The 23,638-nt window shown below is 44.9% G+C and overlaps 2 protein-coding genes across 2 annotated transcripts; one reads left to right on the plus strand and one right to left on the minus strand.

Moving 5' to 3' along the window:
* The first annotated feature begins 24 nt into the window (after window positions 1-24).
* LOC8030790 (coiled-coil domain-containing protein 22 homolog) lies at window positions 25-18,927 on the plus strand. Its single transcript, XM_029979161.4, has 14 exons — window positions 25-217; window positions 376-547; window positions 647-779; window positions 2,245-2,369; window positions 3,515-3,575; window positions 7,755-7,906; window positions 8,470-8,658; window positions 9,461-9,637; window positions 12,570-12,806; window positions 14,794-14,895; window positions 15,033-15,140; window positions 16,215-16,310; window positions 16,392-16,451; window positions 18,016-18,927. The coding sequence occupies exons 1-14, from the start codon at window positions 168-170 to the stop codon at window positions 18,202-18,204; spliced, it is 1,851 nt and encodes a 616-aa protein (XP_029835021.2). The 5' UTR covers window positions 25-167; the 3' UTR covers window positions 18,205-18,927.
* Window positions 18,863-23,612, minus strand: LOC8030791. Its single transcript, XM_002402771.4, has 3 exons — window positions 23,207-23,612; window positions 22,443-22,635; window positions 18,863-19,783 (listed from the first exon to the last, which is right to left on the minus strand). The coding sequence occupies exons 1-3, from the start codon at window positions 23,470-23,472 to the stop codon at window positions 18,956-18,958; spliced, it is 1,287 nt and encodes a 428-aa protein (XP_002402815.3). The 5' UTR covers window positions 23,473-23,612; the 3' UTR covers window positions 18,863-18,955.
* Window positions 23,613-23,638: the final 26 nt, after the last annotated feature.

The raw sequence follows: 23,638 nt of genomic DNA on the forward strand, positions 1-23,638 counted from the left end.
AGCTAAGTTAGCTCCGCGGTGAAGATCAAGAGGGGGTGGGTGATAGAGTCGGCTGGGTGAATTGGGTGCTTTTCAGGGGGTGACTTTCCGCCGTTTCGCCGATGTGAAGTGGCTCTTTTAGCCAGAATACCTACCTCTAATCCAAACACGTTAAATAATAGCACACTATGGAAGAAGTCGATCAGATCATAATACACACTCTCCGGCAAGTCGGCTGGTACGTTCAAACGCACGTTTCTTTTTTCTCTCCTCCCTAGTCCGGACGTCCCCGCGGTAGAGGTGGTTGACAGATACTTGAAATGACAGCCGCCCTAATTATTCGTTTGATATTGCTTAGTTCAAAAGGAGTGCAACTTTGTGAAACGACCTTTGCAGCGAACTGGGCGACGATGTCGTCTCGTTGAAGCAGTTCACGACGGAGATTACGGTCGAAGGAGTCGTGCGGTGCTTGAGGTTCATAAGTCCTGACCGCGAGCTACCCATCCACGTCTCACCGAACATGGTGGAACGCTACAATTTGGGAATGACGCTGGCAAGCGCGTGCACCGTAAGTACAACTCACTTTCGTGCTCTTCAACCCTGCCCCCCGCTGGCTACACGGCCGTTACTGAAATCGGGCTGTTTTTGCGTTTTTGTCGTCTCGTAGGAGCTAGGTTTCAAGGGGGATCTCGGCTACCAGACGTTTTTGTACTCGAGTGAGGCCGAGATGCGACGGATATTCATGTTCCTGATTGAAAAGCTACCCAAGGAGAGCGAGAAGATAGTCGACCAACAGTTGGGTAAGGTCTCTGCCATCTTGTAGCCAGAGATGGATTTCTTTTGCGCGTCTTTGAAACGGCATCGTGCGTTTCGAAATTTCAAGGATAGCACCAGGATAAGCATTGAAATCAACTTCGTCCCACGCCCGTTCATCGGTGCCCTGGAAGGTCGTCCTAGAGCTCTGCAATGCAGACAAGTCGTCTGCTTCTTGCTCAGGGTTGCAGTGACGTCGGAACAACGCCGAGTTCTGATTGGCTTTGATTGGAAGGATAGTGGGTAGACCTCAATGCTAGATGCCTTGAGGTCTACCCACTATTTTTTTTTTTCCATTGGTCAATAAAAGCTTGGCGTTCTGACATCGTTACAACTCCCGTGCAAGGAGTAGACAAACTTGCGTCCGTATACTTTACATGCACAGATGCCAGATCAGCTGTCATTGTGGTGGCCTCACTGCTGCTTGCATATTTTTTTCAGCGTACATTTCGTGCCACCCAATTTGTTTCTCTCAACAGTGGAAGTAGGAACAGAGATGGGGGACTGGTGGTTGGGTGCATTAGCGCACAGTGGCTCGGAGCACCTGCAGTGAAGGCTTGCGCCGCAGGACTTGGGGATCCTGTGCTCGACCTTCACCTCTAGTTTCGATCTGGATTAGCACCATATCGGTGTGCGGTCATGTGGCCCTTCTGCGTGATACATGGTAGAGACCCCAGGCTAGCAGCTGTACCCTGCTGGCAAAATTTCTTATCTACAGTGAAGACACCAGATGCTCGTTGGGCCTGACTTCCCACTGTCGTAACAAACGTGCATCGCAAAAAGAGTATCAAACGACTGCACTATTGTGCAGTGATGTCACATGCAAGTCATTAATAGAGGGCTTAATCAGTCTACCTTAATGTCCCGAGAGATAGCCCACCTAAAATCGGGGTGAAAAATAAGGAGTGGGCTAACTTTCAATGTACAACCAAGAAAAGCTGAAAAAAAAAAAAAAAAAAAAGAATCAATATTTTTATATTATGTTTTTCTACCAAACCTGTTATTGCGGCGAGGGAAAATGATACAAAGAGGACCATACTTTCAAGTCAACAGTGTTCGCTTATATCCTGCCATAGCTACCTAGCCGCATTTACGCCGAGGTCACCATTGATCCGAACGCTACAATAACTAGGAGTGGGCTATCTTTCGGGGTTTAAAAGAAAATGGTAAATCAAGCTAAAAATAGGGGTGGGTTACCTTTCGGGGGACGGGGCATCTCTTGGGATACTACGGGTAGTGTAACTTTACGATAGGGTCTTTGACGCACGTTATGTGATGGTGACTATGTGCACACTTTGTCCCCAAACTGACCCATAGAATGCTAAGCTTGCTCAGTAAGTTTTCTTATCAAGTCTCGTTCTGAGATTTTCAGTCATCTCTTCTCATATACCGTTCGAGACTGTTTAGCTTTTGCCAGCTCGTAATTTCACCGACGAGTTTGTTCCATTTCAGGGGCAGGTGCCGTCATGGCTCGGGCAATATCGGAGGAGATTTCCAGGCAGCTGAATGCACCGTGGCTTCCGAGCTACTGCAAGAGGAATGGCGTCAGGTGGAAAGGTAGCCACTGGTGGAGAGAGGTGAGTGCCAGGCCCACTGCGGGAGGGCTGAGGTTAACCTGAGAAGTTCGGTTTTAAGACTGTGACAAGCAGGTATCAAGACAGTAACGACCGTGTCTTGAGCTGGTTCACACGTTTGATTTTGAATGTAGTCAACTGCATTACAACCGCTTGTGGCGGCTCGCAACGAGAGGCACCATCTATCGCACATCCCTGGAACACTTGCATTCTGCTTATATACCATGCATAATTATTTCATTGCATGCTTGAAATAGTTCTGCCCATATCATATGAGACAATTTCTCGTACGTAATGTGCAGACTTGGTCTTGCAAATGCTACAAGACTTTCAGTCTAGTTATGCACAGCTCGAAACTGTTCCAGGGTTGCTGATAGATGGCGCCAGCGTGGCAGTGTTTTCCTGTTGTAAGCAGTTTGAAGTGGTTGTGTTGGGCAATCCATTACGCGTGAACATAAACCAGTCTTTAATCTAAATAAACAATTTTTTTTCCCACAAATTCGTTGTATGCTCGAGCGCAAAAATCACACTGGTAGTGCCACCTGGGAAAATGAAAAAAAAAAAGAAACAAATGCATGAAACATTAGTTGTCTATAGTCTCCCATGCTTGGGCCAATAGATCAACCACTTCACCCTCTTAGATTTGCAGCGGAAGCTTTTGGTTCGGGTGCCTTTCGCTTGCTGTATATCCCGTGAAAATTAAGTAGAAAGCTAATAATCGTTTTGGGAAAGCACAAATTACAATTCTATTCGGTATTCATTTGAAGGGGGAGCGTGCAAAAAGCTCAATATTTTCTTTCGCTTGGGAGTATGAATCAAATAATGAAAGATGTTCGATTAAAGGTTTTCTACCAGCTTTCAAACAAATGCCTAATGACAATGAATTAATGCGGGGAGAGTCTTCTGAACTTTCTTTTGATACAACTTCGTCAGTGTTGAATAGTGTGGGGTCAGGGGCTAGCAGCGGTGTAGCCAGGGAGGAGGCTTACAGGGCTTCAGCCCCCCTCCCCCTGAAACCCAGCTGAAACCCCCTCCACACCCCAAGTCATGGGCATTCAAGCTACCTCAACCCCCCCGAAAAAAATTCCTGGATATGCCACTGAAAGGCTGTGATGCAAACGGCTTACAAGTCTGGTTCTATGTTTCAGGACTACAGCAGCTGCAGGGCTTTGGAAACCTGTAAACTGCTTCCACCTGGAAGTGAGCCAGGTAAATGGCTTGTTAAACTTTATTGTTCATTTTTTTTCAAGATGTAATGTGACAGTTGAGTGGCAGCAAAACTATAATAATAGTAATCTTTATTTTGACGTATCCACAAACAGTACGTAGTCTTTAGTGCGGTACGCAACATAGAATTAACAACTCTAAAAGAAGCAAAGGTATCCAAATCTCACTGCAAAAGTAATACAGTAATACCTCGTTATAACAAAGTTGAAGGAGCGGTCGTAATTATTTCGTTATAACCGTTAGTTTGTTATAGCCAATGTCCATTTCTCCCCACTATTAGCAAGCAAGGGGAATTATGATTGCTTTGTTATATCCATTAGTTTGTTATATCCCATTTTGTTATAACGAGGTTTTACTGTATACCTTCGAGTAATATACCTACGTCGTAAAATATTTCAGGGCTATGACAGCATTGACAAATTTGTGATTTGGTAATTAGGTGTATATAAACAATTGAACATATTATTGATTGGTCAGGGACAGAACAGCTTAGCAGGCATGCAGAAGGCATCTCTTGCCAGAACATGTGCAGAGAGTGTTTGGACGTTTGTTCCTTCCTTCCTGTCAGCCATTTCTTGTTTGGGATTGTAACTCGTCTGATAACTGATGGCATCAGAAAGGAAAACTTAAAAAATGGGTAGTTCGATGGAGTCCTATCAAAAGAGGGTGCTCGAATGCTTATCCACTCCGTGCAACGTGACCGGCACGCTGCCGCATAGTTGTTACCGAAGGGAGGTTGTGAGAACCCCAGCGAAACGAAACCACGCCACATGCATTGGTATGCATTGAAGTCGGAGCAGGCAGTTGCGCTGGGTTGACGACATGAAGTGCTGCATCGTTAAGTGCTCCAATAGTAATGTGTTGTCTCATGGGGACCAAGTTTCATAGTTTTTGAACTCGCCAATATTTTGTTGGACAGCGACAACAATGGACCTGTGCTGTAAGACGTGAAAAATTTGGTCTCCCAATCATGTCTGCCACTGTATCGGCATGGCTGACCTATTCTACACTGTTGCTTTGTGCTTTGCGTTTGTTTTTTGTACCAGTAACGCCTACATATGTTAGCACCGATGGGACGAACTGAAATACCATTTCACATTTGCGGGTATGCAGTGCCAATTTCGTTAGTGGAATGCTCTGCTAAGGAGTTTTGTACCCATCGGTGGTGTCAATGATATTTCCAGACCAGTACGGCATGCAGTCTGTACTTCATAAAGAAAGTTTCGGACAGTACAAAAAGTGACAAATATTAATCTAAGGAAATCTACGAGGAAACTTGGAATCACTGGACAATCAATGTTTGAGTATGGCAGTTTATGTGGCGTGCTTTCTTTTTTGATCAGCCTTGTTTCGCACGGAAAAATCACCTTTCTTCACTTATGGGATTGCCGGTAGGCAGTAGGTGACTGCAAAACAAAACGCCTAATCGTTTTTGATCAAATTAATGCAAAATAACTAGTAGCACTTCTCAATACAGAAATTTTAAAATGACAATCTTAAAAAAGTCATGTAAATAATTTTTTTTTTAATGAAAATGCCTAGGAAACGGCTCGTCACCATTTTTGATCAGCTTCATGCGCTCGGTACTCCTGTTGCCAATGCTTCCAAGGCCGGTTTCAAACGAAGTGTTAAAGGTCTTTCAGCCGCACCGAAAGCGAAAGCAAAAAAAGTATATATGTATAATTAACAACGTAAAATTGTAGCCTTTGAACTTGAGCACAGTTTGCAAGTTCTTTAACGACAGGGACTTTTTCCTTTGGTTTTAAAGTGTGCAAGTTGGTGGTATAATTTCATGAGAAAGCAGGCAAGCTTGTGTGAGAAAAAACGTATAGTATACTGACCGATGTAAGATCAACTTTACGTGTACAATTAAATATGTATGTGCCCGTCTCTCTGTCACACCCTTTGTCAGTCTATGTGCCTGTACGTACATGCATAGAAGTTTTGTTTGTTTCCTTTGCATTATGGTATGGTTGCATGAGATGCCATATAATTAACGAGAGAAGTGGAAGAGAGATAGAAAGCTCACCTTTCCGATTAACGTAGAAGAGGACCGCATTTTGCTCGTGTTCAGCGTGCTATACATGTTTATTTGCCTGATGTTCTTTTTTTATTAAAAACAAAATAAATTTACATGGACAGCATCAAATTACATACAAACAATAATAAACATGTATTTATGTTATATTAGGTTTGTGGGAAATGATTTTTGTGAGAAGGTTGTTGACGAAAATCACCACACTGATATTGGTGTGGCCCAAATCGCGATTTAAATCATCTTTTTTCCTCCTTGAACTAAATGAATTTCTGGTAGATTAATTTCGAAATATAAAAGCCTCATCAATGGTTTGAAGAAGTGCAGGGGTTGCACTTTTTAGAAGTCGGAAGCCAGCATGCAGTGTGATTGATAGAAGATATCAAATTTATTTTTTGAGATACTATACAAGAAGCGGAGGACAACTAGATGTCCTTCTTAGGTCTGCCCCAGCCCTCGTGCAACGTCACCCTCAGCATATCGGCTCGGAAAGTCAAAGTTCCGTCCGTGCACACTTTCGCCGCCACAGCTTTGCACGCGAAGAGGCGCCGTAAGCTGCTTTACTGTTGAACGCCGGCTCCTCTGCTAGCGGCGCTGCACGCGTTTTTCAAAGCGCCTCCTATAGTTCCTGCACAGTGTGTACTACAGTGTAGACCGCATATAACGTATGTCGCGGGAGTCGCGAAAATCCGCACTATAAGCGGTACTGTGCTATAACCAAAACATCAATTTTTCAGGCCAAAATGCATGCCATCAGACAACTTACCTTTGTAAAAGAATTTATTTTATGTTAGATGAAAAATAAAGCTTAGTTTGAGGTAAGTCTTTATTTAACCAGACTAGTACACTTCTCTCTCAAGTGTGTCACGCATTTTGAAAGAAATGAGCGACTTTTGCCTGGCGCAGCCTTTTAACGGCTTCGCGGGTTGCGGACGGACGTTGCGAGCGTTCAGGATTGCTAACCCTAATCACTTTTCACCGGCGATGAAAACGCGTGAAAATTTGCATCCTTTATACGGTACGCGCCAGTAATACCTTCAACCTCAGCACAGGCATGAAATGCTCCAAATAAGAAATCCGGGCGATGTTCCAAAAAACACAAATGCTTCACCACTGTAGTCGAAGTAAACAAACACGACGACACGGGCGTTTCTGCCATCTTGAGAGTGCCGCCACAACATCGCCGCACGAATAGGTGGATCTTCCCTTCTAGTACGTGCTGGGTTATCATAGCGACACACAACGAAAATTCACAGTCAAGGATAGCGCTTTTACGCGGAACGATGAGTTTCTACCACGCCGTCTTTGTCGACGAACAAAACCGACGCCATGTTTGCGGATAGAAGCAACCAGCCGGCTGGGCCGGCCCGCGACCGGCATGCAACGTGCGCGAACACTTCTCCTCGACCTGCGATTGGTCTGTCGTTGCGGTTGTTTTCCAACGCAGCGGAGGGACGCACGCACGTGAACGACACGTGCGTGCGTCCCTCCGTCGCTATGGCAACTGAAGCCTCTCTTCGCTTCTCCCCGTTTCTTCGAGCAACTTCCGTGCTTCGCGAGTATGGCACCATACCGCGAGTTCTGCTTGCGGCTCGCGCCGTTATCTAGTGTCGCACAGGGAAGCGTGCTCTCTGCGTCGGTCAGTCGGCGCGGTCGCCGGGCTGTTCCGAAAACCGCACTATAACCGGTATTTCCCTTCGCGCGCCTGCATTTTAAGCAGTATGTAATTACATGGAGTTCTATGGGAGGCGAACCGGTGGTTGAAAAAAGCCGCGTTATACCCGGTCCTGCGCTATAAGCGGTTACGTTGTGAGTGGTCTATACTGTAGTATACTGATCCTTCCTGTCTCTCTCATTGTTTTGACAAGTGTTATATTAGGGTGTGTTTCCCTCGTGAGTTTTTGGTTGCCTTCTGCTCATAAGCAAGCCTCAGTCTTCGTGCCTTCATTTTTGTGATCCTGACAGTAATAGTTTTATTATAATCTATAAATCGTAAGAGAAACACCGAAGAAACCGGCAAATGCTTGTTCTTGCTAGCTGCGTCGTGCTCTACACTTCAATGCACTTGAAGTCTCGCTTGACAGATTCTGTCCTCCATTTTGGTTTCCTCTCTTTCACTGCCTTAGGTGCATCTAAGGAGCCAATATGGAGGCAGGTTCACGACAGAAGAAGCCTAGCGCCCTCTGTGTTTGAGTTCAACGCTGCTGCCTTAGCTTCCCAGCAGGACCAAGAGGCAGACTTGCACCAGGCCGGCTTGTTGTCGAAGGGACTGCAGCAAGTATGTATAGCGATTTTTGTTCTAAAAAACCGGCTACCCAAGAACTAGAGGTTTCTTCTAGCTCTTTCTTTTATTCCATATTTCTTGCCATTTCAAACTGTTCTGTGCTGAAAGTGCTTTGAAATGGCTTGGGAAGTGAACTCACTTAAGTTTTCATCTTTAACAGGTGCTGTTGGTTATGTATCTTAGTTTAAAAGATGTATGACTGCCTGAGCTGGGTAAAGGACCTGTAAAATGTTCTTGAGGTAAAATGCAGACTTCTGATTAAAATATTTAACTTTTACGAACACTTAAGATATACCCTTGAAACTTGTGATCGCAGGAAGGGGCAGCGAACCAAAGTCCAGTCAGCAATGTTCGCTTATCTCTCGCTCTGGTTAAGTAGCACCGTTTTTGCCACAGTCACCATTAGCCAGGTCCCTGCAATTACCAGAAGTAAGCCATTCCTCGGTGTTTCAGAAAACAAAAGCAAGTCATGCCAAAAAAGGGGGGGCGGGCCATTTTTTGGCATTATGCGGTACGCTAACGGCATCTGTGGCTCTTTGGTTGTGGCAAATTTTCAGGAGCACAGGCAGCGGAAGAAGGAGCGAGTCCAGAAGAGGATAGCAGACGCTTTCCAGCAGTCCCTCCTCTCGACGGACCAGTCCAGGGTGGATGTGTCCAAGTTACTGTCCTCGCTGAGCTTAGAGGACGAGGCCATGCGACCAAGGGGCTCCAAGTTCACCCGAGCCGAGAAGCTGCAGTTCACAAAGGTCGGTGTGGTCGCTGCATTCGCTTTCAAGGCATGCGACTGCATATTGTGCTGAACGTTGCTCGAAATCAATATCCTCGACCGTGTGGTGTGGTTGGCTACATATAAGCCTGCTTTCCAAATGTTGCAATCTGGTCGACCAAAGGTGAACCTTTCCCCGTTGCATTTGGTGAAGCGACCATGGCCTTCTTCATGTTGCAGGAAAAAAAAGTACCGTTACTGTCGTTCGCGTTTTTGTGCCACATTGTTGAGACTGGCTTAGTTTCCACAATGTTTTAACATTGCCTTAGATGCTTGCGCGAGCACGTGGGTTTGTTTGACGTTTTCTTCTTATGAGCCTGTGTGTGAATAAGATGCGGGATGAAGCCACGTGCTGTCGGAACAGTGCGGCATTGTGGAAAACAATGACGCCGAGCGTGGCCAGGTTCCAGAAAGACGACGCCTCTGGTCTCGTGTCACAGTTGCGCTGTGCCAAAAAAGCTACGTCGACTCTTTTGGGCTTTCTGGACAAGTCTCCCGGCAGTGTGCATTATTTATAGTACGAATGGGCACATCATTTTTTTGCAGAACCAGCTTGTGAAGCGTGCACTGACATAAATTTCAGTTAATGAATGGAATGGTTGTTATAGTCTTCTCGTATTGTTTTGGCCCTTCCGTCTCTAAGGTACACCGAGGAGAGACATTCCAGGCGCTGTTCGTTTGGACCGAAAAAATCTAATTTTCGACGTATTCGTGCAAACGTGTAAAGAGTGGTTGAGTCGCACAATCCCCGTGACGTTGATAGTGGCATCCATTCTCATTAGGAGGAAGAGACTAAGCAGGCTGCCGGGGATGGTGCGAGACTGGAGCTTCCGAAGCGGACTTCGGAGGAAGACGCAGAGGCCAAGGTGAAGGAGATGCAAGCGCAGCTGGACAGCATCTCGGAGGTCATCGTCCAACTGGAAGGCCAGGAGAAGGAGCTGACTGCTTCGATGCAGCAGGTGCGTCTGCAAGTTTTTGTGAGACTGGATGAAATTGTAACTTTGCTCGAAGTCAGACTTGGAATAGTCGGGAGTACCATAGTTCGAATGGATGGTTTGGCATCAATAAAAATGGATGCATTCCAACTTTTTTTTTTTTACTTCTGTGGCAGATAACTGTAAACAGATGTAAGCTCTGAGGGTACACTTAGGTTTTGCTTAGGTTTGTGCCAATATTGGTATTTTCGAAGAGTAGTTCAGAATAATACGCCATTTGATATTTGCTTCAAAATGAACTTCGACATTTATATTTTTGAAGTGCTGATCACGGCGGGTTAAGGGGTGTCCAAACAGGACACTACAGAACGCACGACTCCGCCAAATCGTGAAAATTTAAGCGGGCGCGAAGTGGGCGCGTCTGCTTAAATTTTCACGATTTGTCAGAGTCGTGCGTTTTGTAGTGTCCTGTTTGGACACCCCTTTAGCCACCCTAACGAGCTTGCTTTTTACCGAGCACCGGTGCATTGAGGAGAAGCAACACCTGCGAAAGCAAGTACCATGGCTGTTGCTTCTCTGCGCGCATCAGTGCTCGGTTTGAAGTGGACTCAACGGGGCTAACCAGCCGCGATTGACACTTTGAAAAATATAAATGCTGCAGTTGTGTGCTTAGAAGAAAAGCACACTTTCAAAGCGGGTGGTGCATGTGCACGCCTGGTGTATTTAGAAAAAATAGAAACTTTGTGAATGTTGATATATATACAGCATGTACTAACACTTAGAACCCACTTTAGACAGTTTGCAAAAATCGGTTTCTCAACGTACCGCGCTGCGATTTACTACATGGGTGCGGCTAGTTGATGGAAGCTTGAAGTGAAAATATCAACGGATGACTTGCCTCATTCAGAAAAGAAAAAAAGGAAAACCTGTTTTGGGCCATCCACGACAGCATTCGCAGACAATGTCATCATGACCGTGCTCGCTTAGCTTTACGCACTGCCGACAGATGGCGTAGTGTCAGACATGATAGTATGCAGCGCCTCGACCGAGCATCTCCGTATAATAAAAATGGGGAGCCGCGAGGGAATTAATTCCTGATTTTGCAATTCAGTTTGTGTTATAAAAATTAATAAATTACCACACTTTCAGAATTGCCCTTAGAGAGACATGCGCTGGCATAGTGAAAAGTTTCAGAAGGTTGTCTGCTAAGATCGGTGTTGGCGCGCTTGACGCCTCTGACATCTGTCGCTGGTGTATACAACTTGGCGAGCACGGTCAGGACATTGTCTGTGAATGCTGCTGTAGATTGCCCGAAACGGGTTTTTCTTTTTTGAACGAGGTAAGTTCACTTGTTTTTATTTTCACTCCCAGCTTCCACCATCTAGGCGCACCTTTGTAGTAAGTCACAATGCATTACGTTGAAAAACCGATTTTTGCAAACTGTCTCAAATGGGTTTTTAGCGTTAGTGTGCGTCCTGTACATGGCAGTACATTTAAAAAAAAAAATGAAACTGACTATATGCAAGAGTGTACGTTAGGCAGAGATGACCTGACAACCTGCATTCATGATTTCTGATTGTCTTTTTTTTTCTTCAAATTCGAAATTGAAGAAAGGGTATTTGCACATAGCAGGAATATTTATAAATACCCTCAATTAAGTAAAGCTGGGCATCTCTATAAATTTAGTTTTGTGTCAAACCGGTCGTTTACTTGCCTTCCCAAGTTAGGCATTGGACTTTCTGAGGCCATAGTCTATAAATATTATATAATAAAATTAAGATTCACTTACCTTAGAAATGGACAAGTGGAAGCTTGGGAACATCCTTCCATGTTCAGCTGGGTTTTCATTTAAGCATGGTGCAACAGTAGTGAAAAACTTCGGAAAACTATGATATTCAATTAGAAAATATTCGGCCAAAACCACTATTCGTTTTAAACTCAAAATTCACTACTCGCACATGCCTAGTTCTGTGCGAACCGTTGCGAGGCATCGGTAGTTTTCTCTCATCAGTACTATACCTTGCAAGATAAGAACTGCAAGAGAGGCTATGCCCCGAATTCACGGGAAAAAATGGCGTCGTCGCACCGATTGGTATAAACATACCATTTTTCTGAGGCTACGAAATGGGAGGAGCATCTGCGAACACCCCTTTTGCACGATCGGTGCCCGTAAGAACAAAGCTCTGCCAAAAGTACTTTGGTGCACTGAGCAGAGAGTCGTCTTTTGTGGGCAGAACCTCTCCTGCAGGTTTTATGTTGCAACAGGTTATAAATAATGCTCTAAATCTTTGCCGTTGGGTTTTCAAGTCGTAGAAGCATGCCTCCGAAAATGGAAGGTCTTTATTTGAAGGCTGATAGATTTCAAGGTCTTCGTTTTTATTTTGTAGCATATGTACTTCTATAATCGATCTTTTCACAACAGGTCACCTACTGCCATTATCTCAAAGAAATCGTCCCTTTTTTTACCACTTATTTAATGGGCATTATAAAGTAGACATCTCTAAAATACCTAATTGGCTTCTGTTTTAGGATATGCCACCCGACTGAGGCATGAACTAGCTATGCCTTTTTTTTTTGGCTTGTGCAATATTTGTTTAAATGTTCTTTGTTTTCGAGAATAATAAGTGACTGAAGTAGCAATCTAGTTTTGCAGCCATCATTATTGCTATTCACATCCCATTTTTCATGATCAATCCTTTCTCAGTATAGATGTTTCTTTTTTTGTTTGTCCTACAGCTTGTTTGTTTCTTTCTTTTTGTGTATCCTGCCGGCTTACGTTACCATCACAACTGTAACCCACACTGCTAAAATCTCGCATAGGTACTGCGGTATTTTTAAATATGTAGGTACTAACTGGAATTCTACACGTGAGCACATCATTCCTTCGAGACATGGTTGCAACAGCTAAAGTTAAATGAGGCTCGGTCTGCCCCTTAATACGACGACGTCTTTCCAGGTCTCTGAGGACATCCGCGTGAAGCAAGCGCAGAAGGCAGAGCTGGAGAGCCAGAACGAGCTGGAACACCGGGCGCTGGCGCTACTTCCGGACGCAGAGGGCAACATTGCCAAGCTGCAGGGCAAGGTGGACGCAGCGGCGCAAAAGCTGGTGGGCCTCTCGGTGCAGTGGGAGAAGCACAGGGCCCCGCTCATCGAGCAGTATCGACAGCTCAAGGAACAGTGCTCCAAGAGGCTCGTAAGTGCTCCGAAACGCGTGCCCTCTGGACGTACCACTTTCATAAATCCCAGCGCACAACGCCCAGCACAACACGTTCCAGGAACCAGTTTGTCGACGAGCGGGGCGACGCAGTTTTGGGCGTCAAATCGGCCGCAGACGAAAAAGTTGTCGAGAGTCTGCAGAGCGCTAGTTCGTCTGCTTTTGCAGGGGCTGCGGTGACATCAGAATGTCATCACTGATTGGCTTTAATTGAAGGAAATTGAGGTCTACTCACTATCCTTCGATCAGAGCCAATCAGAGCTCGGCGTTTTGACGCCGCCGCAACCCCTGCAAAAGCAGCAGACAAACTTGCACTCCGGATATGTAAAGGCCCGTTCACACACTTGCATCTGCTTAGGACCGAGTTTTTGCGATCTCTCATGAGGGAATGCGCGGCGCCATTTATGGAGTGACTTTGGAACGACATTTCACTCAAGCAAAGGTTTTGCTGTATTTTTAAGATCAAAGGTGTTCACCGTCTACAAGAAACAGTCGTTTATGACGTCAAAAAGCTTGTCCAGCCAAAAAAAAAAAAAAAAGAAAATATGGAAACTGCGAGCATTCTATGGCTACAAATAGATGGCGCCGGTGGTGTTCTCTCGTTGCAAGAGGTTTCAAGGCGCACAGTTGTAGGCGGTAGCAACTGCGGGAACCGGCCTTTGAGTGCGGACCACGCAAGCCTTTATGCTTTTTTTTGCACGAGAACCTCATAGGCGTCCAAGCACGCAATTCTTAGCCTCTGCACCGACCTCGGCGACAGATGGATGGATGGCTAATGGCTGTCCCCCTCTATGACGGCCAGTAGCATGCGCCACCTCAGTGAGAAGCCAAAAGTGTGATTCGTCCTTTCAAGCCAATTTGCTTTCCCTCTGTAAAAACCAATGACCAATCGAATCCTAAACTTAGTGGCCAACTAGTGCCTAGAATGCATTGTTGCCAGGGGCGCTTTGATTCTGGATGCAGTCTACTGAGTTATGATTGTTTTGAAACAATGATGGGACCTTGATACTGATTCTTGAATATAGACTGAATCGGAATTGCTTTTTCGAAGATAAGAGTTTCTTTTTTCTTTCTTTCGATAAATTCTATTTGTAATACATTTTAGAGGCTCATAAAGGTTCTACACTCTGTGCTGTTTGAATTGGTTAGGAATTATGGTGGAACTATTGAAGAAAATATCACACAATGTCTGAAATTTCAGCTCACCAAGGGTTATTCTCCCAAGACCTTGAAAACGGGAAGTTTTGGGGTACATTGGATTCCTAAAATGCTTGGAATTCTCCTAGGTGCTCTAAGTGGGTGTTGTTAGAATAGACTGTGTGGAAATCTTGAAGGTATAATAAGACTATGTCCTATGCATCTGATCGAATAAGAGTTCTTTTGGTTTATTTGGAGCTAAGACTGAAATACAAAGATTTTTGGATAAATGCAATTCGTAACAGAGAAGGAACCGTCAAAAAAAATGCTTTTAGTTAGGCTAAATAAGTGTTGTCCTTTTAAAGCTAACACTGCGAAGAGCAGAGATTTTCCAGACAATCGGACAGATTTAACTGGAAAATCTTCACTATAGTAGTATTTGTCAAATTCATCCGAAGAGACAAAGCCCTAGGTATAATGTACTGATGCAATGTACAAAGCCCAGATTCGGCAGATATGTTAGTCTAACAGCAAAGCTATCTTTTTGAGCAACTGAACCCATTATTAAAAAGAGGTTCCAATGCACAATTTTTGACCAATGTCTCCTTTCGTACACCAGGTTCGAGTTGATTCTGATAATTTTTGGCCAAGGTGAAAAAACGTCAGTCACTACCTACACTTGTGCAGCGAGCCTAGTCGCCTATATTTGTACGGATAGGATGATATTATGTGAATGGTTTGCACTGTCAGCTGTACTTCGAAAGTGAGCAGTTTAATTGCAGTCTCATAACAATGTCCTTATGCATGTTTTTTTGTTTTTTTTTTTAAGAATGAAACGCAACAGAAATTGGAGGAAATAAAATCCCTGAAGGACAAGATGCGCGAGATATCGGAACAGGCTAGGAGCAAAGAAGAACTCCACAAACAACTGGTAAGGGCAAGATTGTCCGTAAAAAGCCTACACTTGGGGACTTGGGGGGGCTCCTTGTTTTTCATGGCCGAAAAACAGTACTTTAGAGTCGCCTTGCCGCAATTGTGTCGTAATCCTGCCATTTCTTTATCTACTAGGTTAGCGAGTATGAGAAACTCGCAAAGGATGTGAACCGTTCGTCATACACGAAGCGCATCACCGAGATAGTCGGGAACATCAAGAAACAGAAAGAAGAAATCGCAAAGGTTGGAAATGTTTGCAACTTTTTATCAAATGCGTATGTGACAAGCAATCTTTTGGTTGCACACTGAGAGTTCCTAGGTGGTTCAGATTAATCTCGAGCTGTCGCTCCGTGACTCCTTTCAGCTCCGAGCCACTTTCGGCATGGCATGTTATAAAATTGCGGTTTCAAGTTCTCTACACCGCATTAAAACGACAATTTGGGCCAGTTGGTTCATGAGGGTAAGCGCCAAAAGAACACAGCGACAAGAAAGTATACGAACAAGGGGGCTTTTTAAAGCGGCAAGTTACTTTCATGTGCCCATGTTTTGACAGCGGAGCTGTTAAGGACTAGTTTCCCCAGTTTCGTGCCCGTGGACAAATCAATCTCGACACATAACTCTGGACAGCTACCGCCATCTATAAGCGACGGCGGCAACCAGACAACCGGCTTGCCAGTTGTCTGGTTGCCGCTGTCATTCATAGATGACGGCAAGCTTTACAGCCTTTCCACTCTGGTTTTCACCAGAGTGGAAACGCTGAATTTCTCTAGGCTTCGTCCTTGAGGTCGTTCAAGAAGTTGTCCTTGAGGTCGTCCCACCATAGTAGAGCTCCGCTGATCTTCCTTCTTCACCAAAATAGAAAAGCTGAAAGTTTTTTTTATTATTATTTACCTACGTGATTATGAACCAACTGACCCAAATTGCCACTTTAAAAGTGCCCTTGTCCGTCTTACTTCCTTGTCCCCGTGCGCTTTCTTTGGCACTTGCCTACCTGTTCTCTAAACCCCCACATTATCCGGCTAGCATAATTTCTAGTGACGCAAAACACTTTTTGAAACTTGCACGAATAATTTTTCTCACATCATGCCAAAGTGATCTCACAAAATGCTCAAGGTTATGCCGACCACTTAAAAAAATTTGGATGTTGATCAGTTAAATACAACATTTTCCTACTGTGAAAATAAAATTAAAAAAAGAAATGTGCAGGTTTGTTTTATGAGAGTTCAAAAGGGAATTTCATGCTTCCTGGATCCTAAATATACATGTATATATATATATATATATTTGTGTATGTGTCCAATTATTTCCTCCCCTTAGGTATTGATTGACACAAAGACCCTCCAGAAAGAAATCAACCAGCTAACCGGCAAGCTGGATCGGACGTTCACTGTGACGGACGAACTCATCTTCAAGGTGAGTTGCACAAGCCGAATATGGACGCAACGAAAGTGGGCGACGACAGAGTCGGTGACCCACACCGCACGTCCGTTTCAGGATGCCAAAAAAGATGAAGCTGTGAGGCGAGCCTACAAGTATCTGGCTTCAGTGCATGAGGTGGGTTTTCAGACTCGGTTTATTGCATCTCATTGCTTTAAAGCTTGCATCTAAAAATTGGGTCATATTGTATACGAGTGCAGTAGATACAAGTCCTGGTGTGCACGTGCCACAACATGAAAGTTGCCAAAAACTGGGTCGTCTGCAACAATGCCCGTTTGTGTAATCTAACAATTAGTTCAAAAAAAATTTTTTTTTTTTTTTTAGAGCTTGTTTTAATTTTATTTTTAACCAAAGGCCCGTTCACACTCTTACGACCTCTTAAAACTGGCATGGATGAAGAAAGAATTAACAATTAAAACAGGGACAACACAACCACATCTTCCATGAAAGATGTGGTTGTGTTGTCCCTGTTTTAATTGTTAATTCTTTCTTCATCCATGACTTAAACCAACACGCTCTTCTACCAAGCATACTTAAAACTAGGTTCCTCAAAACCTCTAACGACGAGAAGACACACTGGCACCATCTATTGGGTAGCAAAGTAAACTTGGCAGTCCGGCATATTTTCTATTTCTCTGGCGCTTTATCCTTTCTTTCTTGGCTCGAAACACTTTTGTCAACGTTATAAACGAGCCTTTCTTATTGGTATTATGCACATTTGACCTCGGAAATACCGCAAAACCTTCGCTCTTGTGAACTGCAGTTCCAGGGTCACCACATAGATGGCGCCAGAGTGGCAGTGTGTTTTCTCGTCCTAAGAAATTTTGAGAGGTTTTAACAAGTCTCGGTCTCTCTCGATCATACTCGGTCGCAAGAGTGTGAACGGGCCTTAGGTTGCAGTAATTAAACTGTCTTTTCACTACTTCTCAAAGTAGGTGGCGAAATGTGGTGCCTATTATGTTCTGCAGCCCTTGTTTTTTTTTTTTTTTTTTTTGGAAACATGGTAAAAATCTAGCAAGGTATGAATATTTTTCGAGACAGATTTTGAGTAAAGAGCGATTTAGAAACGCGCTTCATTTTTGGCGCGTCGTCCCAGAATAGAAGCACCGCATAGAAAGACGTCAGGAAACTCAAACAGTCTCGTTCCATAAATATTGCAATAAAAAGACCTCGTTTTCTTTGGGTGAGCTATGTGTCCAGTCAAGGCTCTTGTGTATTCATTGTCACATCAAGAAAAAAAAAAAAAAGTTTTGCGCGTTGTTCATGCACTGTGCAAAGTTCTTCCAAGATTTGCTTGTCGAAGGAAGAAACGATAATTTTGGTGCTTGAAATGTGCATGTCTCAATAAAATAGTGTAAAACTAGTCAAAGACGTACCTATGTGTATCTCGATTGAAGCTAGAAAGGGGAAATAAGTGACGTTCTGCAAGGAGCCATACTTCTTTGTTGCGGTTCTCGAGGCAAGTACGAGTGGAGACTTTTTTCTGGGAGGGGTGGGGGGAGATCAGATACTTTAGTCAAAGAAAATGGTTGCTGTATGTTGAACATACTGAAACATTGATTTTAAATAAGGATAAAAAAAAAAAAAAACACTAACGATGCTTTAGAATCCTCCTCGACGAAGGCCGATCAGACAGGTGTCTAAAACCACCGTCCTCTTTTCCTCCGTTCTCAACCCATAGAATTCGAACCAACTGCTCCAGGCGGTGGAAGAGACGGGCTCCATCATGCGGGAGATGCGCGACCTGGAAGACCAGATCGAGCAAGAGAGCCAGAAGAAGGTGGTTGCCAACCTCGAGAGGATAACCGCCGACTACAAGCAGATGAAGCAGGAAAACGCGTCTCTCTTGGCCCAGTTGAAGGGAGAGTAGCAAGATCGCCGTCCGTCGACATAACCAAAGCCCTCGGAACTGCGGTTGGCAGAAGCGTGCCCCTGACCGGTGTGTTTACTGCATCCTTCAATGCGATCCCTCAGTTTCCCCCTCAACGATGTTGCAGAAGTGTAATGCTATGCGGAGAGAAAGTTGTCTGCTTTGGAGCAGTTGCGGCGACGTCAGAATGACACCGAGCTCCGATTGAAAAGATAGTGGGTAGACCTCAATGCTAGATGGCCTTGAGGTCTACCCACTATTTTTTTTTGATCGCCCAATAAGAATTTGGCGCTCTGACATCGTCGCAACCGCTGTGCAAGAAGCAGACGGACTTACGCTTCACATTGCCTGCCACGATCATGGCGGTGGCACAGGGGTATGTGTGGCAAAAACCCATTCTGCCACAGGTTGCTCCGCAACCAGATGGCCGACGGAAAACTAAAGCAGACGCAAGTTGGAACGCCGCGACGACCGCCTCTTTCGCCGGCATTTCTACAACCAGCTGCCAGGATTCGTTTCGACGTCGGCCGGCGTGACACGCTGGCTTGTGCGGCACAATTCTTTGCCACCTTGGGACCACTTCCGACATGCAGTAAAACATGCCAGTCGAAGGCTCGTTCCAGGCACCATACTCGGAACATTTCCAAGACCTGTACCATAGTATTTTTGTAGGTAATTTATATACTTTTTGCCGTTAAATAAACGGAAAGCTGTACAGCTCTACACATGCCCGTCAGTCTTCGAAGTCAGCCTACGGAACCTTGAAGAGGATCTCGCCATCTTCGTCGTAGTAACACTTGCCCACGCGATACATTGATGCGGTATTTTTCTTCCTCAGACGCGGCGGTATCTTGATCTGCCTCTCAAACGGTGCCTCGCCAGTCAGCGGGTACTCGAGGTCTTTCCGGGCGTTCTCCGGAAGAGTCCTCTCAAGCGTCCTGTCCCTGTAGATATCAAACATTTCGTCGACCGACCCCGGTTGGCTCTCCGAGATTGGCGCCGAAGACTCTACAAAGGCTTCAACGTTCGGAACGTCGACTACGTCTTCGCTCGCCTGCGAGTTTATGCCCCTCTCTTGCAGCCACGCCGACCACTCGCCCTCAATCTCCGGATCGGAGCCGATTTTCTCAAGCGCCGCATCCTTGTACTCCTGGAAGCGGACATGCGAGCCGTGGCGCTTCAGCGACTTCAGCGTCGTCGCCGACTCAAGGTCTTTGAGGTGCCTGTCTTCATACGGCGGCTCACTCCTTGGAACGTCTGCGTCGGAAGCCTCCTCCTTGTTTTTGAGGTGCAGGTAGCCCGAGATGAGTCTGCTGAATTCGCCAGGTTTCCGGTTGTGCCTGGACTGCACGCGGAGCTGTCTGCTGGTCACATCTGCCGGCGGGGGCGTCGGTAGCGAGCTGTTGCCGTAAGAGTGGTCCTCACTGAGTTTGCCTTCCAGGTACAGCTGCCTCGTGACCGGAGAGATCCTGTCGTCGAAGCGGCCTTCCTTGAGGGCCTTCCACTTGAGCGAGACCCCGAGGTCGTGCTCTCGAATCCTCTCGGGCGTGGCGTCGAGGAACTGGGTCTTGAGAAGCTTCTGCAACGAGACGTGCAGTGGTTAAATGCGTGCCTCCAAATTCCCGGACTGTGCGGTTCTCCGGACGAACGGAGTTTTAGAAGCAAGCCTAGAGTGACGTATACAGGGTGCTTTTAAGGGCCACTAAGGCATAGAGAATTTCATATAAATGAACCGATGTGAATTGTAACTTTTCACAAAGGTGTCTTTAGGTGGGTCATTTGATCATACCCAAATTTCTGAGTGTGGGATCTGGAAAATAAATTCAATCAAATGTTTTTTTTTTTTCTCTCTAAGTGTCGGAAGGAGAACAGTAAAAACCGTATGGATCACCTTGCTACTCGGATGGTACCTCTGCTTTTGGGTGTTCATTTCGAAGAAGCTTTCACATTTTTGCTTTATGCTGTGCCACCTGTGAGTATCAATGTTGGCCAGAGTTTTTACTGTTTTCCTCCCTGTGCATAAAAAAGATCTTTGAGGTTTAAATTTTTTTTCTTCTTGAATCTGCGCTTGACGTTTGAGCATGAAAAACGTTGGCCACTTTCTCGTTGCCACTGGATGGGCTGATTAAAAAATGCAGGTGCAGTCGTGACGTCGCTGAAACGACTCGGCAACCGCCATAGCAACAGCTTCCAAGTCTTAACGGCACCAACCTAATAACCCACTATAGTTTGCGCAATGCCGTCCAGAATTGTGAAGTGAAATAAAATAAAACTTTTTTCGATTTGAGAAGGCACAAAAGCTTTCCATGAACAAAATAATGGTATGGAATATTTTGGCTCATTTGTCTATGCAGTCCCATACACTAACAAATTTAAAATTACACTAAAGGAATTGGGACACGAAAATTACAACTAGTAGATTATTCTTGAAATGGAATACTCATATAGGCTATTTAGTATACATGGTCTTTTTTATTCTTTTTACAGATTTGTTTTGAAAACGTGAAAAATACACTTGCACGGTTTATGCAGATGAGTTATACAACCAGGGTGGGATAGTATAGGGAGCTAATCGTAACGATAAGTTGGCTAATTAAGTGCAATTTGTTACATAACTTTTTAATGAGTGGAAATAGACATGGTTCCAATTAGAAACTTGCTGAGCATCATTGACGACCAGTAAGCTCTTTTTAGAAAGTTGTAAGTAAGGCAGAAGTAGCATTTTACGGTGCTCTAAAAAACCTATCCGTTTGGACGCATTTCTAGGTTCCGTTTTCCTACGGCAGCGCATCTTTGCGCCCGTGGTGTCGCGGTGCGAAGCCATGGCCTCGCCCGCCTTGTAGGGTGGAGGGAAGTAGGGCGCATGTGTGTTGCACGTTTAGGCCACTGGGGAGCAGGACTGCAAGCGCAAAAATGTGTTCTGATAAGAAACCGAAACACGTCCGAATTAAGTGTTTTTACGGAACGCTGTAAAATGCTGCCCCTGTCTTATTTCTTTCTTAAAAACGGTTGATTTTGTGGTTTTTGACTACGCTCGGCAAGTTTCTAATTGGCACCATGTGTCTATTTTCACTAATTCGAAAGTTAACAAATTTTACTTAATAAGCCGACTGATCGTAACGACTGGCCTCTACATGATGTCCCCCTAGACATAGTGTAGAGGTCAGAACCAGAACAAACCGCATAAGTGTAGCTCCCATGACTTTCTTTAAACAAATCTGTAAAGTTAAAAAGAAAAAAAACTCCCTACATAATACATTAAGTACAGCAATTTCTAGAGCTGTAGTAATTCAAATCATCGGTTTACGAATGTTGACAATAAGAAAAAGTACAACGTAGAATGTTGACAATTTTCATCCGGCGACTAGGCAACACGGCCCAAGGTAGTCTCACCATGGTGCCCATAAACTATGCGATCATAACAGTTAGTTGGATGCTCTTGCATTCTAGCAAGAAAATGCCGTGGGTGTATATCGTGGTCTCGAAACCGCGTGCTCAAAACGCGGAAGGTAAACTAGGAAGCTGAAGCTTGAGAAGCCGAGGGAGCCTTGCCTGGGAGTGCATGCAAGGGGACGCCGCACGTTGGGTGAAGGACGTCACTGACCCAACAAACATGGCGGCCTCCCCGAGTCGGGCGGGTCCGAGGGTCTTTCAGATAAATTCATTTATCCATAAAACTATCTTGCTGTTTTAAAAACAAATTTAGCAAAAAATATAGGAACATACAATGGGCCCTGGCAGTATAGTTAGCTCACCTTTTATTTATGACACGTCCTAGCCTCTGTAAATGAGTCAATTCTTTAGCTAGGTGTCTGTAGCCCAGAGATGGTGGAGGAAGTACTTGCTGGTAGCCATAGCCGAGTTCGTAACTGTTGAACGCGAACTCGGGGTGAGCTTCCACAAAGGTTTCGCAACGTGCATTCTACGTCATCAAGATTGCTGGTCTTGGCAGCTTATAAGTATGAGCTCGTTCTGAGCATGCTCTGTGAACAACACACTCAAATCCGGCATCCAGTGAACAGTGAATATAGTATTGAATAGTATCAGCAATACTATAATAAAATCATATAAACTGAATTGAATTGCCCTATTTTCAACAACAGAAGTGTTGTGAACTGTAGAAGTTTGCACAACATCAATTCTTTCAGTCTTCCTGTGTGACGCAACAGATGCACTGCTGACAAGCACAACCCACCATCTGTAGCTCTTCTAAAATATGTAAGGAATAGCTGGCATACCCTTGCTCCCTGCACACTTATTGGGAAGCACTCTGCGATACGTTCGGGCCTCCACTCTTCAGGGTCCAGGGTATGAAGATGATGAATCTGCTGCTTTGCCGCCCACGTAAGCAAGTTAGTTTCTGGCGGCACTTTGAAGTACTTGCGGAGTATTATGCTCTTTTTGGCCTTTCTCTTTTGCCACCGGAGCTCTCTGCAAAGTTAAAGACAACATGGTAAGACAGAGTGAGGACGGACATGCACCTTGGAGGGACATGCACCTGAGCTTTTTCACGTGAACACCATATACCAAGTGGCAAGAGCTCGAACTACGATTGGTAACCGGAAGGGGAGTTTCGCTACCTCTCCTTCCTCTTCCACAACTCAAATAGTCGCGGAGGAAGGAGAGGTAGCGCAATTCCCATAGCTTAAGTACACCAATTGTAGTTCAAGCTTTTGCCGCTGCGTGAGGAGGGCCTGCACATGCGCAAAACACTTCTTGAAAAAGGTCCATTGTCAGCAGTAGCATTCCTCATTATTCTGGCTCAACGAAATATCTGTTCAATCCTGTTTGTAAAGTTTACAGTACGTTCATTTTTTTTTTTTTTTTTCTTGCACACAAATTGGCACCGTGCTTCCAGCAACAAGTTTGGTCCAGTTCTGGAGATAATTAGATATGAGAACATACAGCAATGAATGAAAAGCTTGCCAAAGTGTTGTGTAAAGTAAGGTGCTCTGATAATTCAGTACGTTCGATAAACCGTGTCATATTTGCAAATACTCACTCCTGATGACGATCGTAATATTCTTCGGGTCTGTTGAGAACGTCTTCGGCATCTTCATCGTAAGGTTCCGAAGGATCGTCGGTTCCCAGTTTTACTTTCCTGAACATGATTCCGTCCTCGGGTTCTTTATGAACGATTGCAAGAGGTCGAACTTTTTTGATTGGATTTCGCGTCTTGATATGTTTGTGTCGCACGACGCGCGACAAGGTGGTCGCGGTGCAGCTTCGGAGGATGCATACGCACGTACCCAACTGAGTACGAAGCATAGTTACACAGAAAGAAGAACAAAACCATACACTACGGGACACCAAACTTCAAGAATGCACAAAATTTCTGACCACCACTCCAAAAAAACAGAGAACTTGCGCGCTCGCCGCTCGCCGCTACGCTCGGGTGTGCTCAAGTGAGGTCCGACCGGCAACTTTCCATGTC

This window comes from Ixodes scapularis, unplaced genomic scaffold (assembly GCF_016920785.2).
Source record: "Ixodes scapularis isolate PalLabHiFi unplaced genomic scaffold, ASM1692078v2 PGA_scaffold13__105_contigs__length_92229423, whole genome shotgun sequence".
NCBI classification, from domain to species: domain Eukaryota; kingdom Metazoa; phylum Arthropoda; class Arachnida; order Ixodida; family Ixodidae; genus Ixodes; species Ixodes scapularis.